The sequence below is a fragment of the Lithobates pipiens genome, unplaced genomic scaffold (genome assembly GCF_037356315.1).
Source record: "Lithobates pipiens isolate NorthernLeopardFrog02 unplaced genomic scaffold, aLitPip1_a1.2 Scaffold_18, whole genome shotgun sequence".
Lineage (NCBI taxonomy): Eukaryota > Metazoa > Chordata > Amphibia > Anura > Ranidae > Lithobates > Lithobates pipiens.
This window is the reverse complement of record NW_027507758.1, coordinates 129,137,373-129,159,452: the sequence shown is the minus strand read 5'-3', so window position 1 is coordinate 129,159,452 and position 22,080 is coordinate 129,137,373. Positions and strand designations below refer to the sequence as shown.

General features: G+C 40.5%; 1 protein-coding gene and 1 long non-coding RNA gene across 2 annotated transcripts in view; one reads left to right on the top strand and one right to left on the bottom strand.

Moving 5' to 3' along the window:
* Positions 1-22,080, top strand: part of LOC143987413 (uncharacterized) — a 409,509-nt gene that overhangs the window by 348,478 nt on the left and 38,951 nt on the right. The gene's annotated exons all lie outside the window — the stretch shown is intronic.
* The window catches only part of ACOXL (acyl-CoA oxidase like), a 477,525-nt gene continuing 464,927 nt past the window's right edge, over positions 9,483-22,080 (bottom strand). The window contains exon 19 of the mRNA XM_077486109.1: positions 9,483-10,138. Within this exon, the coding sequence (XP_077342235.1) occupies positions 9,950-10,138 (189 nt within the window). The 3' untranslated portion in view covers positions 9,483-9,949. The remainder of the gene's footprint in view (positions 10,139-22,080) is intronic.

Genomic DNA, 22,080 nt, shown 5'->3' with positions numbered 1-22,080 from the left:
TTCGACTCGAACACGAAGCTCATCCCTAATGGAGACCTTTGTGGACTGCAGTCTTCAAGTCATTCCACATATATTCAATGAGGTTTAAGTCTGGGCTCTGACTAAGCCATGCAAGGACATTCAGCTTTTTCTACTTCAACTACCTTCTTCCCATTGCCAACTTTCTGGTAGAGGGCAGCAGATGTTCCTCAAGAATTTGATGGCATTTTGCCCCATCCATTTTTCCTTCTATACTGACAAGTGCTTCAGACCCTGCTGCAAAGAAACACCCCATAACAGGATATTACCACCTCCATGCTTTACTGTAGGAATGGTGTTTTTTGGATGGTGACCTGTATTGGATTTCTGCCAGACATAGTTTGGTATTGAGGCCAAATAACATTTTAGTCTCATCTGACCATAACGCTTTTTTCCATGTGGTCTCAGAATCTTCAAGGTGCAGAATCTGGTGCAGCTCTGCATAGAGACCAACCAGCTTACAGGTTTTATTGTCAAAACTTAATTGAACAAGCTAAAGTTATAAGCCGATTGGCTACCATGCACAGTTGCACCAGATTCTGTGTGCTCCAGTTTTAGTAAATCTTCCCCACGGTCTCTAAAATGCCTCTCCTCCTATGGCTTCCTAAATTAAGTGTGCTGAATGACAGGGTTGTGCTGGGCCAGTGCTTGAGGCAAAGCCAGGACACATTTACAATGTTGTAACTTTCTTTCTTTACAAATACTTTGCAAAGAAATAGCAATAGCACAGCTAACTGGAGACCAAGACTCTAAAAAGAGTCATAAACTTCACAGCAGAACGAGCAACATTCAGTAATGTCCTTTTTTTGCCCTTGAGAACTAAACCGCGCAGTTCATTTGACCTTTAGATATAAAGAAAATTCCATACAGCATCCAGAAGCAGAGCCCGCATTTAATTTTCATGATAATAATCACGTAATATAGTTAGTGAAAAAGGTTGGACAAATTCCTGAAAGGATATTATCATTGCATGCAGAGCAGCTAGATTCATAAATAGAACGTCTTCATAATGGCCATCACTCTTTTACAGCAATCATTTCTTTTGTATTAAATTACATTTATTATGTGTCCCTCCCTCCGTTTCCTGTACAGCTTAGATCTGCATCACAAAGTTTTGAGTCAAACTGCCCAAAAAAATGTCAAAACGACTTCAACACTTCATTGACCACATTGCTATAGAAAGTTTGTGTATGCTGTGTGTCACAGCTTAAAGCTATTTAAAAGCATTTACAAGATTTAAAATTTAGACAAAATGTATGTGTGAACTTTTTGCTATAACTGTCACATATTTTCTAGAAGATAAAGATTATTTTGAGCACAAATTAAACCTAAAAATCCCTGCCATGTAGCATCAAAGCCCTCTGCACTCCATGGCCACCAGTGATATATCCAGTAAGATAGCCTAGAGAGCAAAGATGTTTTACTGTGACCTATACACACTAATTAGAAATCACTTATCACTGATCTGAATCCATTGGAATTGATTGCTATGAATTATTGCACTTTGCATGTGTCACTTCTTGTTCTGTTGACTTAACATGACCGTCCCGTCTACAGAACCTATTCCCTGATGTGTGGGAGTAATGGAATTGTTTGTTACTGTTCGATTCCCACATCCCCAACCTATTCCACTTCGCTTCTCCTTTTTTTGGCAGTAACATCACTAAACTGATTTGATTGCACAACAAAAATGTTTGTTCTACCAGCATATCAGTGAACAAGATGAAACCATGTAAGGCAGCGGTTCTCAACCTGGGGGTCGCGACCCCCTGAGAGGTTGATTGCCAATTTGCCAGGGGGTCGCGAATGCTGGTCCAATCTGGAAAGCTGGTCAAACAGACCCAAAGTTCCTGTGTGTACGCCGCAGTCTGTCCATCTCGGCCAGTGAGACGTCACTTTCGGGAGAGGAGACCGCACGGAAGTGACATTGCATCGCCGCCATCTTGGTACTCTCATCCACAGTAAGGCTACAGTTAGAAGTCGGAAAGCAGACATCCTTTTACACCCACTGAAGTCTTGCATTTTGCATGTATTTTTACCAGTAAACTGAGCTTATATACTATATAATATAGTATATAAGCTCGGTTTACTGGTAAAAATACGTGCAAAATGCAGACTTCGGTGGGTGTAAAAAGATGTCCACTTGCCAACTTCTAACTATAGCCTTCCTGCAGACGATTGTACCAAGATGGCGGCAACAAAACGTCACTTCTGGTTAACACATTAGACAGGTTGCTGATTCTGACGGAACACCTGAGTGACTTTGGTAAGTCAGAGGCACTAATTAATAAAAGCATTTCTGTACATCAATTGCTGCCACTGTGCCATCAAATGCAGCCAATATGCCCATCAATTGCCGCCACTGTGCCATCAAACGCCGCCACTGTGCCATCAAACGCAGCCACTGTGCCCATCAAATGCTCCCACTGTGCCATCAAATGCTGCCGCTGTGTCATATAAATTGCTCCCACTGTGCCCCCCGCCCGCCACTTACCCTGTCTCTTGGTGGGGCATTTTATTCTTTTGTATCTTATATGTTAATTTTAAATAAATATTTTGCACTATATATTACAGATTGTTTTTGTGATTTATCACTGCGCTTTAACCATTTCTGGACCGCCACACGCCGACATACGTCCTAATTCGAAGGTGGATATCATTGTTATGGCAGCAGCTAGCTGCAATAACCCTGATATCTTCTTGTTCGGCCGGCTGTCTCATTTCCAATAATAGTGGTCTCTGCAGTGGATTGGCCATAAGATCACTTTTACCGGCGGTGGGAGAGGGACCCCCTCGCTCTGTGCTTCAGTCCCCTCCACCGCTACCTGGAGCCATCGGTAGCGGCAGAGGCGATCAGATCTTCACCCTTGCTGGGCATGGAGATGAGTGAGGGGAAGATGGCCCCCACCCGTCTCCATAACAATGCAGGGCGGAAGCGACGTCAAAACGTCACTTCCGCCCATAACTCTTAAAGGGCCATTTTTTTATTTTATTTTTATTAAAATGACATTTTTTTTTTTTTTTACTAACCCAAGATCTCATATTTAAGAGGTCCTGTCATGCTTTTTCTCTATCCCGTGTAATAGGAATAAAAGGGACACCATTTTTTTTTTTTTTAAAAAGTTTAAAAATAAAAGGTAAAATAAATAAGAAAAATTATTATTTTTTTAAAATGTGCCCCCCTTCTCGCCAAGCTTGCGTGCAGAAGTGGACGCATACATGAGTAGCGCCCGCATATGAACATGGTATTCAAACCACACATGTGAGGTATTGCTGCGATCGCTGGAGTGAGCACAATAATTTTAGCCCTAGACCTCCTCTGTAACTTAAAACATGCAACCTGTAGAATTTTTTAAATGTCACCTATGGATATTTTTAAGGGTAAAAGTTTGTCGCCATTCCATGAGCGGGCGCAATTTTGAAGCATGACACGTTGGGTATCAATTTGCTCGGTGTAACATTATCTTTCACAATATAAAAAAAATTGGGCTAACTTTACTGTTATCTTATTTTTAATTCAAAAAAGTGTATTTTTTCCCCAAAAAAGTGCGCTTGTAAGACCGATGCGCAAATACAGTGTGAAAGAAATTATTGCAACGACCGCTATTCTCTAGGGTGTTAGAAAAAAAAAGTATAATGTTTGGGGGTTCTAAGTAATTTTTTAGCAAAAAAAAATGTTTTTAACTTGTAAACAACTCATCTCAAAAAGGTGCTTGGTCCTTAAGTGGTAAGGATTTTAAATTTGTAAGAATGAAAATACATCCTGCATATCAGATATTTATATTTCGATTCATAACAGTTGCAAAATTACAGCAATGAAATGACCAACGAAAATAATTTTATTGCTGGGGTCCCCACAACTTGGCACTTTTTTTCATGGGGTAACGGCACCAGGAAGGTACTCACTTGAATTGTAATCACCACTCCAGATCTGTCACCACATTCATCCAGCTGCAGGTGCAGGCATCTCCTGGATCTGTCATTGCCAATGGACACCTCCCAAACACATACAGTATGTAGCCGCAAACTACACTGCTCTGGGCTAAAAACAAACTTTATTGTTCTTTTACCCCACTCCTCTTAGTGAAGCATTTAACCCCCTAATCATAGATCAAGAAGTTAGAGGAAAATGGGAATGTGTGTGTATGTATGTATATATATATATATATATATATATATATATATTATGTATATAAAGAAGTATATACACTCACTGGCCACTTTATTAGATACACCTGTTCAATTGCTTGGTAACACCAATTGCTAATCAGCCAATCACATACCAGCAAATACATTTAGGCATCTTTATGTGGTGAAGATGACTTGCTGAAGTTCAATCTGAGCTTTAGAATGGATGAGCTGGTCTGAGTATTTTAAAAACTGCTGGTCTATTGAGATTTTCACGCACAACCATCTCTAGAGTTTACAGAGAATGGTCAGAAAAAGAGAAAATATCCAGTGAGTGGTAGTTGTGTGGATGAAAATGCCTTGTTGATGTCAGACCTCAGAGGAGAATGGGCAGACTGGTTTGAAATAATAGAAAGGCAACAGTAACTCAAATAACCACTCGTTACAGCCAAGGTATGCCGAATACCATCTCTGAATGAGCAATACATCGAACCTTGAAGTAGATGGGCTACAGCAACAGCAAACCACACTGGGTGCCACTCCTGTCAGCTAAGAACGGAAAACTGTGGCTACAATTTGCACAGCCTAACCAAAATGGGATAATAGAAGATTGAAAAAATATTGCCTGGTCTGTTGATTCTTGATTTCAGCTGCGACATTCAGATAGTAGGGTCAAAATTTTGTGTAAACAACATAAAAGTATGGATCCATCATGCCTTCTATCAACGGTTCAGGCTGGTGGTGATGTAATGGTGTGGGGGATATTTTCTTGGCACACTTTGGGCCCCTTAGTACCAATTGAGCATCGTTTAAACACCACGGCCTACCTGAGTATTGTTGCTGACCATGTTCATCCCTTTATGACTACAGTGTACTCCTCTTCTGATGGCTACTTACAGCAGGATAATGCACCATGTCACAAAGCTCAAATCATATCAAATCGGTTATTTGAACCTGACAATGAGTTCACTGTACTCCAATGGCCTCCACAGTCACCAGATCTCAAACAACTAGAGCACCTTTGGGATGTGATGGAGATTTGCATCAAGGATGTGCAGCCGACAAATCTGCAGATGCTATTGTCAATATGGGCCAAAATCTCTGAGGAATGTTTCCAACACCTTGTTGTATCTATGTAACGAAGAATTAAGGCAGTTCTGAAGGAAAAAGGGGGTCCAACCCGGTACTAACAAAGTGTAACTAATAAAGTGGCCGCTGAGTGTATATTATATATATATATATATATATATATACACACACACACACACACACACGTTGACACCCCCAGTGCGTAAAGGTGCATCGTCCATAGTACTTTCTTCTGATAATCCCTCCATAAATCCAGTCCACCATTCCTCTTTTGTTTTCAACTTCTTTCCTCTAGCAAATATATAGTATTTTTTCCTTTTGGCTTAATATTTTGTTTTTGGTTAGATATTTATGAATGTTAAAGAGGAAGTAAACCCTGATGGGTTTACTTCCTCTTTCATTCCCTGCAAAGGCAAAGCATAATGGACTACTATGCATCGCATAGTAGCCCATTATGTGTCACTTACCTGACACAGGAGCCAGCGAAGTCGACGCTGTCCCCTGTAGTCCGCCGCATCCATCTTGCTGGTGGCGTCTCGCAGCTCCGGCGCTGTCATTCGGCGAAGCCGCGATGACGTCACTCCTGCGCATGAGCACAGGAGTCGACACGCGCAGCAGCTCCATTCTTGGAAATGTCGCGCTCAGTGTGCCTGCGCCGTAGACAGCAGTGCCCGTTTTCGAGCAAATATCTCCTAAACCATATAGGTTTAGGAGATATTGCTTGGACCTACAGGTAAGCCTTAATCTAGGCTTACCTGTAGGTCAAAGTAGTTTGTAAGGGTTTACAACCACTTTAAGTATGTATACAGTGCTTTTAGAAAGAATTTATACCCCTTGGAATTTTCCACATTTTGTCATGTTATAACCAAAAACCTAAATGTATTTTATGTGCTAGACAAACACAAAATGTCACATAATTGTGAAGTAGAAGCAAAATGATAAATAGTTTTCACATTTTTTTACAAATAAATATGTGAAATGTGTGGTGCGCATTTGTATTCAGTCCCCTTTACTCTGTTACCCCTAACTAAAATCTAGTGGAACCAATTGCCATCAGAAGTCACCTAATTAGCAAAAAAAGTCCACCTGTGTGTAATTTAATCTCAGTATAAATGCAGCTGTTCTGTGAAGCCCTCAGAGGTTTGTTAGAGAACCTTAGTGAACAACCTGCATCATGAAGGCCAAGGAACACACCAGACCGGTCAGGGATTAAGTTGTGAAGAAGTTTAAAGCAGGGTTAGGTTATAAAAAAAATATCCCAAGCTTTGAACATCTCACGGAGCACTGTTCAATCCATCATCCGAAAATGGACAACTGCAAATCTACCGAGACATGTCTGTCCACCTAAACTGACAGGCCAAGGCAAGGAGAGCATTAATCAGAGAAGCAGCCAAGGGGCCCATAGTAACTCTGAAGGAGCTGCAAAGATCCACAGCTCAGGTGGGAGAATCTGTCCACAGGACAACTTTTAGTCGTGAATTCTGCAAATCTGGCCTTTATGGAAGAGTGGCAAGATGAAATGCATTGTTGAAAGAAAGCCATAAAAAGTCTAATTTTCAGTTTGCGAGAAGCCATCTGAAGGACACAGCAAACATGTGGAAGAAGGTTCTTTGATCAGATGAGACCAAAATTTTACTTTTTTGACTAAAAGCAAAATGCTATGTGGTGGAAAACTAACACTGCACATCACCCTGAACACACCATCCCCACTGTGAAACATGGTGGTGGCAGCATCATTTTGTGGGGATGCTTTTCTTCAGCAGGGACAGGGAAGCTGGTCAGAGTTGATGGGAAGATGGATGGAGCCAAATACAGGGCAATCTTAGAAGAAGTCTCTACCAGCTTTGCACATCTAGAGAGTGAAATTTATGCCCATTCTTCTTTGAAAAATAGCTTAAGCTCTGTCAGATTGGATGGAGAGCGTCTGAGCAGCAATTTTCAAGTCTTGCCACAGATTCACAATTGGATTTAGGTCTGGATTTTGACTGGGCCATTCTAACACATGGGTATGCTTTGCTGTAAACCCTTCCATTGTAGCTCTGGCTGTATGTTTAGGGTTGTTGTCCTCCTGGAAGGTGAACCTCTGTCCCAGTCTCAAGTTTTTTGCAGACTCTAATGCCGTGTACACACGATCGGAATTCTGGCCAGAAAAAGACAGATGAGAGCTTTTCATTGGAAAATGCGACCGCGTGTTTGCTCCATCGGAATTTAGCTGTCCCGAATTTCCGCCAGCCAAAAATTTATACCATGTTCTCAATTTTCCAGACTGAAAAACTTTATCAGTAATTCCGATGGTGTGTATGCAATTCTGACACGCCAAAAATCACGCATGCTCAGATTCAACTATGAGACAGAAGCTATTGGCTACTGGCTATTGAACTTCCTTTTTCTAGTCCTATCGTACGTGTTGTATGTCACCGCGTTATAAACGATCGGAATTTGATGTGACCGTGTGTAGGCAAGACAGCTTGAGCCGAATTCCGTTGGAATTCCGACGAGAGCGGGCGCATACAGGGTGGTGTGGCCGTAGGCCTTCCGTGGGAATTCCATCGGGAAAACCATGAGAGCTTTTTCCGACGAGAATTCCGATCGTGTGTATGCGGCATAACAGGTTTTCTTCAAAGATTTCCTTGTATTTGGCTTTATCCACCTTCCCATCAACTATGACCAGCTTCCCTGTCCCTGCTGAAGAAAAGCATCCCCACAACATGATGCTGCCACCACCATGTTTCATGGTAGGGGTGGTGTATTCAGGGTGATGTGCAGCGTTAGTTTTCCGCCACACATAGTGTTTTGTTTTTAGGCCAAAAATTTAAATTTGGTCTCATCTGACCAGAGCAACTTCTTCCACATGTTTGCGGTGTCATCCACATGGCTTCTCGCAAACAGGACTTCTTATGACTTTCTTTTAACAATGGCTTTCTTCTTGTCACTCCATAAAGGCCAGATTTGTGGAGTGCACGATTAATTGTTGTTCTGTTGACAGATTCTCCCAACTGAGCTGTGGATCTCTGCAGCTCCTCCAGAGTTATCATGGGCAGCTTGCCTGCTTCTCTGATTAATGCTCTCCTTGCCCGGCCTGTCAGTTTAGGTGGATGGCCGTTTCTTGGTAGGTTTGTAGTTGTGCATTTATGAATGATGGATTAAACAGTGCTCCATGAGATGTTCAAAGCTTGGGATATATTTTCATAACCTAACCTTGTTTTAAACTTCTCCACAACTTTATCCCTGACCTGTCTGGTGTGTTCCTTGACCTCTGTAATGCTGTTTGTTCACTAAGGTTCCCTAAGAAACATCTGAGGGCTTCACAGAACAGCTGTATTTATGCTGAGATTAATCTCACACAGGTGGACTCTATTTACTAATTAGGTGACTTCTGAAGGCAATTGGTTCCACTAGACTTAGGTTAGGGGTATCAGTGAAAAGGGGGCTGAATACACACATATATATATATATATATATATATATATATATCATTTTCCTTCCACTTCACAATTATGTGCCACTACGTTTTTTTTGGTTGTAACATTACAAAATGTAGAAAATTTCAAGGGGTATAAACACTTTTTCAAGGCACTGTATATATAGCCCAATTTTTGTTTTTCAGTTTACAAAAAAGTGGGAAGGGTTGTTGTTGAAGTTTCTGCCCCCACTCGGTAGACCCTCTACAACTAAAGTGACAAAAATCCAAAAATTTGGTTGATCCAGTAAAACATGAAGACTCTGGTCAGAACCATTGGTCTTGCATTGTATGGGAAAGACATCGGAGGATCGGTTGTTCAGTAAGGGGACCTACAGGAGCGGTGAGTAATGTAAGTAATTCTGTCTATTACATGCTTGCTAGACTAAATGAACATTCGATTCTTACCATAAGGAGGACTACCATAAAAGAAACGGCAGTTCAGATTATATTTTCTATTCCACTTGTCAATTTGTAATGATTGAGGCAATGATTTTTGGCGGCAAAGTGGTGTAGTGGTTAGCACTCTCGCCTAGCAGTAAAAAGGGTCGCTGGTTTGAATCCCATGACACTACCTACCTGGAGTTTGCATGTTCTCTCTGTGCCTGCGTGGGTTTCCTCCGGGTACTCTGGTTTCCTCCCAAACTCCAAAGACATGCAGGTAGGTTAATTGGCTTCTGTCCAAAATTGGCCCTAGTATATGAATGGGGACCTTGGATTGTGGGCTTCTTGAGGGTAAGGACCGAAGTGAGTGTGCAAGGGATAGGGACAATTGTAGACACTCAGGTTGAACTGGATGGACTGGTGTCTTTATTCAACCTTACTAACTGTGTAACTATGTATTTCTTTGACATTGATGTAAACGGGTGACCCGTTATGGATTGACACACAGGATTTATGGTACGTGATTAATAAAATCATGTCTATATTATTAAAGACAGTATATTTCTTAACCTGTTACATAAAATTTCTTTACAGTCACAATATGTATACCTTGACAATAACTCCATCATTATTTCATTTTTACATTTCTGTTAAAAATCTATCTATAAAAAATTAAATTAAAAAGTCCCCATGTCTTCGTATTGTTATCTGTGCTTATTGTTTCAGTATTCAAAAATCACAGAAAATATCAAGTCTTTATTATAAAGGTATTTGAATAATTTTCTTCCATTGATAACAAGATAGCGTGAACTTTTCTCTGAGTAATTTTGCTTGACTTTTTATTTCTTTGTGACATCCATCTGGGCAAACTTATAGCTTCGCACTAATTCTCTTAAGCACTTTGCTGTCTCCTTTCTGCTGTGGCTGAGGATAATATGCCCACTGAGCTCTTGTGCTGGGAATGCCAGCAATGGGAGCCTGGATGGTCTTATCGGGAATGTTAAACGCGGAAACTACCTCCAGGGCATCATCTTTCACCAGCTTGCACAGCTCCAGTAACTGTAAAACAAAAAACAAAATGATCTGTAAGCAGGATACACAGCTATTTACTCTATGGTAACTAACCCAGATCATTGGACTAATTCGATTTAAAGCAAACACTGCAAGCAACCTGGACTTTGCCGCTGGTTACTGCTGTATAATCAGTACTCTGTTGAATATTTATACCACTATTATAGAAGCATATCTATGTACTGGCGTATTCTTATGCAGGAGGTTGCACAATGTGGGTTGAAGTACCAGGTGATCTGCATCAGATTCTCATCACTGCATGCAAAGACCCTTTGGCACTAGACCCCTTTTTATATATTTTTTTATTTATGGACTTCTTTTTATTTAATATATTACACTGTGTGCACAATTATTAGGCAAGTGCGTATTTTGAAAAAAAATCACAATCACATTTATGCATATTGTCCAACTCCAAGCTGTATAATCTTAAATTCTTATTGGATTTAAGCATATCAGGTGATGTATATTTGTGTAATGAGAGAGGGTGTGACCTGAGGATATCCACACCCTACATGAATGTTTGCATAATTATTAGGCAGCTTCTTTTCTTCAGGCAAAATGGGCCAAAAAGAGAGATTTAACTGACTCTTAAAAGTCAAAAATTGTAAAACACCTTTCCGCACTTTTGAAATTGCTAAGATATTGGGGCTTGATCACAGAACCATCAAACGTTTTGTTGCAAATAGTTATCAGGGTCGCAAGAAACGTGTTGAGAAAAAAAGATGCAAATTAACTGCCAAAGATTTTAGAAGAATCAATCGTGAAGCTATCAGGAACTCATAATCCTCCAGTGCTGTCATATTCCAGAATTGTAACCTACCTGGAGTGCCCAGAAGTACAAAGTGTTCAGTGCTCAGAGACATGGCCAAGGTAAGGGATGCTGAAACCCGACCGCCACTGAACAAGACACATAAGTTAAAACATCAAGACTGGGCCAAGAAATATCTGAAGACAGATTTTTTCAAAGGTTTTATGGACTGATGAGAATCACTCTTGATGGGCCAGATGGATGGGCTGGTGGCTGGACCAGTAACGGGCACAGAGCTCCCTTTCTATTTAGACACCAGGAAGGTAGAGATGGGATACTGGTATGGGCTAGTATTATTAAAGATGAGCTAGCTGGACCTTTTTGGGTTGAACATGGACTTAAAATCAACTCCGAAAACCTACTACCAGTTTTCAGAAGACACTTTCTTCAAGCAGTGGTAAAGGAAAAAGTCTGCATCTTTCAAGAAGACCATGAAAATTATGCAGTACAATGCACCGTCACATGCAATGAAGTACTCTACTGCGTGGCTAGCCAGTAAAGACCTTAAATCAGTTGTATACCGCTGGACATTTTTATTTATTTTTTCTTCCTGCAAGGTAAAGTCATCATGTGCTAGTATGCATTGCATACTAGCAGATTATGTGAAACTTACCTTAGAACTAAGCTGTTCCAGAAGCCACGATATCAGGGCTGCAGCCGCTTCCATTTTCACCCGTCTTGCTTCTGGGTTTGCGGGCTACGGCTATGATTGGCCGGAGCCGCGATGATGTCACTCTTGCACATGCATGCTGGAGCCGCCATTTACAACACAGGGCTCAGAAAGGAACGGCACCCGTGGCTGCTCCTTCAAAGTGCATGCGCCAGTGATGTCACTGGCTGCAGGTAATGTAAATATCTCCTAAACTAGTGTTTCTCAACTCCAGACCTCAAGGTCCCCCAACAGGTAATGTTTTCAGGATTTTCCTCAGATGAAACAGCTGTGGTAATTACTAAGGCAGTGAAACTGATCAAATCACCTGTGCAAAATAATGGGAAGCCTGAAAACATGACCTGTTGGGGCGCCTTGAGGACTGTAGTTGAGAAACACGGTCCAAAATGGTGCATGTTTAGGAGATATTTACACTACCTATAGGTAAATGTTAGCAGAGGAAGATTACTTCCTCTTTAACCACTTCAACTCTGGAAGGTTTTACCCCCTTCCTGACCAGGCCATTTTTGCGATACGGCGCAGCGTTATTTGACAAGCGTGCGGTTGTGCCACGCTGTACCCAAATAAAATGTATGTCCTTTTTTTCCCACTAATTTCTATTCCGCTACATATTTTTGTTAAACAAAAATTCCCAATAAGCGTATATTGATTGTTTTGCGCAAAAGTTATAGCGTATACAAACTTAGGGATACATTTTTGGACTTTTTATTTATTTTACATTTTTTTTACTGGTAATGGCGGTGATCAGTGATTTTTAGCGGGACTGCGACATATTGTCAGATTTTTTTCTGCAAAAAAGTAACACTTTATGAAGACCAGTGACACCAATGCAGTGATCAGTGCTAATAAAAATGCACTGACACTGTATAAATGACACTGGCAGGGAAGGGCTGACATCAGAAGTGATGAAAGGGTTAGCTGTGTTCCCTATGAGTGCTTTTTTACTGTGTGGTTGATGGACTGACTCCAGTAAGAGACATGGGTGTTTCTGATCAGCAAGAATCACAGATAACTCTCTCTCTCTCTCGCTGACAGAACAGCGGTCTGCCTTGTTTACAGCGGAAGCACAGGTCCAGCGGCGCGCGCGCCCCCCCTCCCCAGAGCCGATAGAAGAGATCATGGACAGGTACGTGTTTTTGTGCTAAATGGCCACCCTGCTGCACTATATTATATATATATATATATATATATACACACACACACACACACATGGGGCAGTCCTTAAGCAGTTAAACATTAAAGAATATTGGCATGACCCTCTTCCTCATCTGACCTAAACCCTATTAAGAATTTGTGGGCCCTTCTTAAATGGGGGATTTGCGGTGAAGGATAACAGTGCACCTCTGAGGAGGCTATGGTAGCTGCTGCACAAAAAGTTGACCATCAACAGATGAAGGAACTGCATGAATGGAAGAAGGGTGGCTATATTGGTCACTGATTATTTTTTTTTTTTGGAAAGGTCAGCAACGTTTCTTTGTAAATTTTGTTTTTGTTTTGTTTATTACTTTTATGCCGTGTACACACGACCGGACTTTCCAGCAGACTAGGTCCGACGGTCTTCCCGGCAGACTTCCGACGGACTTGGCCACACATAATCACACCAAAGTCCGACGGATTCGACCGTGATGACGTACAACCGGACTAGAATAAGGACGTTCATAGCCAGTAGCCAATAGCTGTCCTAGCGTTGGTTTTCATCCATCAGACTAGCGTACAGACAAACTGATTTTTTGACCGGACTTGAGTCCATCGGAAAGATTTGAAACATGTTCTAAATCTAAATTCCGTCTCATTTTTCGACAGCAAAGGTCCGATGAAGCCCACACACGGTTGAATTGTCAGATGGATTTGTTCCATTGGACCTTTGCTGTTGAAAAGTCTGCCCAAGTGTACACGCCATTATTTGTACTTATTACGTATTTGTTTATTTTCATCTGTTAAAGTGAGAGCAATAAACAAGTGAGATGGGAAAATGTTGTTTTTCATTTAGTTGCATAATAATTCTGCACACGAATAGTTGCCCAATATTTGTTCATACGTAGATATTCTCCTAAGAAAGCCAAAACCTCATTTTTAATTTCTAACATATTCAGGTTTGAGGTTTATTAACATTTTGGACTGACCGAGAGCACTGTAGTCGTTCAATAATTAAATGAATCCTCAAAAATACAACTTGACTAATAATTGTGCACAGTGTACATACTGAAGGTCAAAGAATTTTTGAAAAGCGAATGTTAAGCACTTAAAGACCGGTAGATTTGCCCTCTTAATGACCAGGCCATTTTTTGCGATACGGCACTGCGTCACTTTAACTGACAATTGCGCAGTCATGCGACGCTGTACCCAAACAAAATTTATGTCCCTTTTTTCCCACAAATAGAGCTTTCTTTTAGTGGTATTTGATCACCTCTGCGGTTTTTATTTTTTGTGCTATAAACAAAAAAAGAGCGACAATTTTGAAAAAAAAAAATCTATTTTACTTTTTGTTATAATACATATCCCCCAAAAATATATCTAAAAAAATAATATTTCTTCATCAGTTTAGGCCACTGTGTGCTCTTCTACATAGTTTTGGTAAAAAAAAAAAAAAAAAAAAAAACCACAATAAGCCTATATTGATTGGTTTGCGCAAAAGTTATAGCATCTACAAAATAGGGGATTTTTTTATGGCATTTTTATTATTATTATTTTTTTTTTTTTAACTAGTAATGGTGGTATAGGCCCAACCATTTACAAAATGCTGAAAGAGAGGGGGGAAAAGTTGGCATCTGTAGGATTTCAACCTTTATTGATTAACCGCTTGCCTACAGGGCACTTACACCCTCTTCCAGCCCAGGCCATTTTTCAGCTTTCAGCGCTGTCACACTTTGAACGACAATTGCGCGGTCATGCTACACTGTACCCAGATGACTTTTTTTTTATAATTTTCTTAACACTTTTGGTGGTATTTAATCACTGCTGGGTTTTTATTTTTTCAATTTTTTTTTTACTTAGTTTCTGTCAGTAAATTTTGTAACTAAGTAATTTGAGCTGATGAGGCAGAACTGGTGGGCATTGATGAGGTGGCACTTATGGGTACTGATTAGGTGGCATTGATGAGGAGGCACTAATTTGTTGCACTTATGGGCACTGATGAGCACTAATAGGCGGCTCTGGTGGGCACTGATAGACGGCACTGATGGGCGACACTGATGGGCAATGATGGACAGCAGTAATGGGCATTGATGGGCAGCACTAATAGATGACACTCATAGCCAGCACTGACTGGCATCACTAATGGACACTGTTTGCTGGCAGTGGTGGCTACTGAGTGCTGGCACTGGTGGGCACTGATTGGTGACACTGTTGGCACTATTTTGTAATCAGGGCACTGGTGATCAGTGCCCTGATTACATGTGTAGATGTCCCCCTGCATGGATATGCCACTGATAGGCTCTCCTCGCTACACACTCTGTCAGTGTGAGATGAGGAGATGATGGCATCTCCGTGTTTACATGTGACCGATCACATGTAAACACGGAGTGGCTGTTTACACAGATCGGGGTTGCACCGTGTCCTAGAAACACGACGTGATCGCGCAAGAGCGGCCATTCTGGGACGCCGTCATATGACATCATCCAAGAACAAGAGCAGCACCGCCCTGCCGTCATTTGATGGTGGGCGGGTGGCAACTGGTTAAGAACAGCTTAGAAAAACAAGCCTTAAATTTTGCTACAGGCAACTCCTATTTTTAATTTAATGAGCATAAGCCCCTTGTTTATTTTAACTGTCCTTGTTGATTGTCATCAATCTAATTCTAACCTGTTATGAAAGATGACAACTGCAGAATGAATTTAATTAGTTGCTGTTGGGCAATACAGGCGGTTCTATTGAAAGAAATGTCAAAAATGGCATCTTCATATATTTTATGTACTCTTTTTCAATTAACCACTTGCTGCCAAATAACGTACCTGGTACGTCACTTGACTTCAAGTGGTTGTACAGGGGAGATGCCTGCTGGATAGTCGGAGGCCCGAAGAAGGCTATGGTAACCTGGAAACTATGACATGATATCATGTAAAGGTAATTGGCGTTTTAATGGTGCCATTTTTTGAAAATCAAAAGTATTCTAAAACGCCGATCTTGGTGTTTTGAATGCTTTCCAGTGTAAAGAAGGGATTTGGGGTCTTATAGACCACCCCCAGATCCCTCCATAAAGAGTACCTGTCATATGCCTATTGCTGTCACAAGGATGTTTACATGTCTTGTGACAGCAATAACAGTGATAAAAAAAAAGAAACAAAATGAAAGCAACAGTATAAAAATAAAAGTATAAAATTAAATAAAAAAATTAAATAAAATTAAAATCGCTTCTGTCCCCCCTGTGCTAGCGCGTCTGCCCCACACGCACACAAACAGCAATCATCCCACACATGAGGTATCACCGCAAATGTTGGATCATGAGCAGTAATTCTAGCACTCGACGTGCTCTGTACATCTAAACTGTAAAGGCTTTTAAAGCGTCACCTATGTATAGTAAAATGTAAGTCATTTGTCACCGTTGTAAGAGTGTGCACAATTTTAAAGCATAACATGTTTGGTATCTATTTACTTGACGTAAACATCATCTTTTATATTTTCCCAAAAAAAATTGGATTATGTATTGTGTTCTTTTGCATTAAAATTTAAAAAAAGTTTATTTTTTCCAAAAAATTGTGTTTGAAAAAACGCTGTGCAAATACCACGTGACATACAAAATTGCAAAACCCACCTATTCTCTAAGGCCTCTGCTTTAAAAATATATATGTTTGGGGCTTTTAACTCATTTTCCAGCAAACAAAAACAAAAAAATAGATTTTTAAATGTAAACAAAATGAGCCAGAAAAGCCTGGTCTTTAAGGTGTTTAAATATTCAGTAATTGTAAGAACACACTGTATAAACTACGGTATATGCCAGGATTTTTTTTTTTTCAATCATGTAATATTTATTAAAGTTTATTGGTATGCATAACACGGAGCAAACAAAAATGAAAGATAAGACAAAGACCTACAGCATTTTGAACTGAAACAAGAAGATCCGGACTTGGCAGACTTATTACATTATGTGTCAACCTACCAGGTGGACCACATAAGAGGTATAGAGCACGGATGGTTATAGTGACATGTTTACACAGTTACTCATTTAGCACTTATAAAAGTACATACAGAGACTATAACAGTGATATTACGTAGAATAACTAATGGTCGATGAAGGTAAGGTAGGGGAGGATAACCAAGGACACCAAATGTTTTGAGACTTATTTGGACAACCTCTGTGTTGGTACATACATTGCTCTCTATCAAGAATAGCATTGAAAATGTTTATTTACAGTGCTAGTAATGGTTAATTTCTGACTGACACACCTATTCACACATGTTGAGAAATATGAGGAGGTTTTGTGCCTGCCTGATGGATGTTGAGCGTCTCCTTGAATTCATATTTGTACGGTGTATAGCCTCCGGGCTTCCTGTGTTCTTTAGGAGATAATCGTTACCGCTAGTGTCTACAAGAGTGAAATACTGACCTGAACTTTTTTAAGTTGCTATTTCCACAGTACAATTATAGTTACTTTGTTGCTTTTTTTATTACAAATGTTATCTTTACTAGTATTATTTATAAAAAAAAAAAAAAAAAAAAAGGTACACACAAACTTGCAATCCTAATTAGTTAAAGGGGATTCTCATTATATATATATACAAAAATTGTTTTTTTTCCCTCTCTTTCCAAAGGTCATTTAAAAAAAAAAAATATTTACATGTTCCACAAAAGAGATTTTAAGCACTGAAATCTGAATCTTCTGAGATTTCAGGTTTGCTTTTTGCAATACTTCCTGCCCAAACTCTGTACTCCTAAGTCAGGTGATGTGCTACCAATATCGAGCTTTTACTTCTAGACCTTACATTCAGACTCCAGTTTTCTCTGAAATAAACTGTCCCCAAGTAGCAGTACCAATACAATAAAAGTTTTTGTTAAATTATGGGCCACTCTACCAATACATATATCTATACTTAGTCAGTTCTGGCACATTGTTTTACATGACAGCATTTTATATATGTTTGTGATTCCGGTGGTGGTGTATCACTACATGTGTTCTTAGTTCGGCCCAACTGCTATAGTTACTGCAAAGCCAAAAATTCGGTGGTATGCTTAAACGAGGCAGACAATGGAGAGAAGAGAAACTTCGCTCCAGGCTTGTCTGTCCTAAAGGATAGCCAACCGATCTATTTGTTATAAAATTGAGTAAAAAAATCCTGTAGCTAATGATGGACCCTTTCTATGAGCATCATCCCATCTATTTGATCATATCACATGGAGGGTGTGCACCAGGTAACAGCTGTATTCCATTGGGTAGCTCATATAATGTGTAATTATTTATTTTATATTATGGACAACCATCATTTAAGCATGTGAAGAAAAAAAAAAGTGGCTGCACACCGAAGTAACAAAAGTTTTTATTTTTCCTCCATAAAATGAAAAGGATCACAAACACAGGATAAAAGCAAATACATCAGGTAGACACGTTTCACAGTTAGATTGTGCTTATTCGTTACATTCATTCATCACATTATCATCACATTTGTTCCTTACAATTGTTTTTTTACAGTTACATTGTGCTTATTACAAGTAATGAATAAGCACAATGTAACTGTGAAACGCGTCAACCCCATTTACTTGCTACTATCCTGTGGTGTGTGATCCTTTGCATTTTATGGAAGAATAATAAAAGGACTTTTGTTACTTCGGTGTGCAGCCACTTTTTTTTCTTCACATGCTTAAATGATGGTTGTCCATAATGTAGAATAAATAATTACACATACGAGCAACCCATTGGAATACAGCTGTTACCTGGTGCACACCCTCCATGTGATATGATCAAATAGATGGGCTGATGCTCATAGAAAGGGTCCATCATTAGCTACAAGATTTTTTTTACTCAATTTTATAACAAATAGATCGGTTAGCTATCCTTTAGGACAGGGGTCTCCAAAGTACGACCCTACAGTTGTTCAGAAACTACAATTCCCATCATGCCTAGTCATGTCTGTGAATGTCAGAGTTTTACAATGCCGCATGGGAGGTACAGTTTTTCAACAGCCGGAGGGCCGTAGTTTGGAGTCCCACTAACCTGTCCTATATCCCAACTACAACAATCTTTCTGTACCAGCAAATACTACCTACCCTGCTGGGGCCTTGTATAACCTCTTCAGAATTAAACATAAGCATATGGTAACTAATAGGTGTGTTTTGACAAATTCTTCTGTTATAGCTGTCATCTGGAAATATGTTTTGTATTACCATGCCTCTGTCAAAACGATTTCCAATCAGAACTATGTTGTTATTGTTTATATTCCAGATAGCAAGGATAACTTGGCGCACATTCGCAGGAGTGTTGAATTGTAAGCCCCTGTACACACGGTCGGAGATTTCCACAACCAAATGCGTCGGATTTTGCCCGTCGGATTTTGTCCGTTGGATCTTGTCCGAAACTGTTGCATACACACGGTCGGACAAAGTTGGCGAAAAATCTGATCTTTCAGAACATGATGACGTAATTTTGTTACGATGGGACTACATTCAGGCTAGTAGCCAATAGCTTTGATGTAGGAATTTGATCTGAGCATGCGTGGCACTTGGTCCGATCAAAATTCTCTACACATGATCGGAGTATGTCCGACCGGCCCAGTTGGTCAGGAAATATTTCCAACATGTTGGAAAATTGGGTCCGACGGATATTCCGACGGAATCAATCCGATGCATACCACACACAGTTGGATTATCCGACGACACGGTCCGATAGGACACATTCCGACGTATTCTTCGACCGTGTGTACAACAAGTGTCTTGTTAACTTGCTGCACATTTTCACTGCCAAGTTGTACACTTGCAGAGCACTGGAAATACAAGTCCTTGACCCTTTTCCAATTTGTAGAAAATTTGTGTGGCAAGTCTCTATCAAGAGCAAAGTTGCAGTGGTGAGTCTACATCAAGAGCTTTGCAAGTCACAGTGACCCCTGTGGTGGGAGGACTATTGCACAACATAACTGAACCAGGACTTGCAGCAGAGTTGCAGAATGTTCGCAAAGAAAGTTGATCTGGACTCATGCAATGCGGACTTGCTGCAATTGTGCAACAAACTTGTGGAGCCTGACAAGTCTAGCAATAGCTTAGCAAGTAATTTTCAAACTTGTAGCCCAATTACTTGCTATCTGGGATATGGTACCTCTGTCAGTACGATAACCAATGAGAACTATGTTATTGCTTGCACTCATAATAAAACTATAAAAATGAAATACTAAATAAGGAGATCCAAGAGAGGGACACCTCTGAAATAGAATTGTGGGATTGTGAATAAAGAGAAAAGCCTGCAAGGAGATTTTACCTATGGAGCATCAGGGTGGCCATGTATCCCCTCAAGCTCAGCTTGCACTAAAACGTAAGGATCCTTGAATTAAGAGAATTATTTCTTACATCCAACACAATTCACTTCCAGTTCAAACTGACCAAAGGACCCGCAAGGGGAGCAGGAGGGGGAGACATAACAGCGAGGAAAAGACCCAAGTGACGTGGGTGAAAATAGATGGACATTATCTGATTCTGAGGGATGATCATGTAGATAAATTAATCAGTCTGCTTGTCTGTGTATTAACTCCTTTATGTGAATAGCCCCTCTTACATTCTAGAGAGCAAAAGGGATTGTAAAAGCCTAAACAACAAAAAATGTTACACTTCTAGACTCTTCGGGAGCTGTTGGGTCTGCATGTGCACTTAAAAGATCCAACTGCATGCATGACTGGCGGCTGAACGCTGTCTATGTAGAATTTAATGTGGTTAAAACCCTTTACATATAACCAGTGAAATGTTTGGCCTGAGGTGAAACACAGAGATGAAAAAAATGCCCTTACATAAATTGTACCTGATTATCCCGGCCATCTGTTCTGTTTGGCCATCTACAACACACCAAATTTTTCTGTCAGCATCTCAGCAGCACAAAGCAGGGGGCCAGGTTTTTTATTCACACACTGCACAGCTCAGGAAGAAGAGCTCTGAGCCTGATTGGAGGGCAGGGACATACCCGCTTCCTCACACTACATGGAGAACAAGCACAACTGCGGCTGTCAACCACAGTTTGTGTGCTTGAGCTCTTCTCCCTAACAAGAAAGGGCACACGTATGGAAATCTGAGCTAGCTGCACACCCCGTAACAAATATTTGGAAGGAACGAAAAAATTCCCCATGGGGCTTTTTAGCAGCATTGAGAAACAGATGCTTTTGTAAAAATTTATTGATTTTATTATCAGAAACAGTAATCACTCCCTGCCCCCATTTTTCTGCTGGAATTTGGGAAAAGCTGTCAGAAGTGACTCATGCAGATACCAGAGGAACCAGGCAGCAGAGAGAAATCACACTCAGTACTTTGCATAGAAAAAAGCACACGGCATAGAAGGATGTGCTTTGTTCTGATTTCATGTCTCAGATTTACAACCAGTTTAAGTGGGATGGCATTTAAAGGGTTAAAGCATAAATAGGCCAAGGACAAAGATCACATTATTGGGTCTCCAACACCGCAGTTAATAGAGTTAAAATCAAAAGAATATCAATTTGCTATAAGCACCAGTGAGGTGTGCATACAGACATCTTTCTAACTTCTACTTTTATTACTTATCCTATTTGCCCCTTCCCCTGACCTGACCTAATCCACCCTCCCGCTCCACAGATGTATACTTACCCCAATCTGATGGCCAAAGTTATGCTGTTTGTTTACATCCAGCAGTGCAAGTGTTCATTGTCCTGCCCATGACTGTGCATTACAGCCCCATAGACTTCTATGCGGCTGTGTCCTGAGGCCAAAAACAATTAGAAAGTGTCCCACAGAAGTGTATGGGGCTGTAATTTGTAGATGAGGCCAGGACAGTGAAGACTTGCATCACTGGCTGTAAACAAACAGCGGAACTGTGGCTGTCAGATCAAGGTAAGTATGCATCTGTGGAGGAGAACAGTTTTGTTTTAAAGTACATTTACCCTTTAAAGCATTTGTTAACCCCCAAAAAACCAAAAGCATGTTATACGGCACAGTGCTTGTGCTGTCATTTAGACCCTTTATCCCCTGAAATACCTGGCTGATCCGGCCAGTTTATACCCTCCCCTCTGTACTCAGATATATCAGGGCTGCTGAGCCCTGACACTGCTGTCAGTGTTCTTGCCTCCATCATATGCTGCTATCTGCAGCTCTCTTGTGTCTCCTTCTGTCCTCCTCCTCCTCCCACCCCCCCCCCCCCCCTCCCTGCCTGTCATCTCTCACTATCGCTGATCTGCTTGTCTCCCCACTGCTTCAAAACAAATTGATCTGTATATCATCCCCTCCATCACATAAAAAGCTGTGTCCTAGTGCCTATGCTTTATTAAAAAAAATTAAAAATAAAAATAAAATAAAAA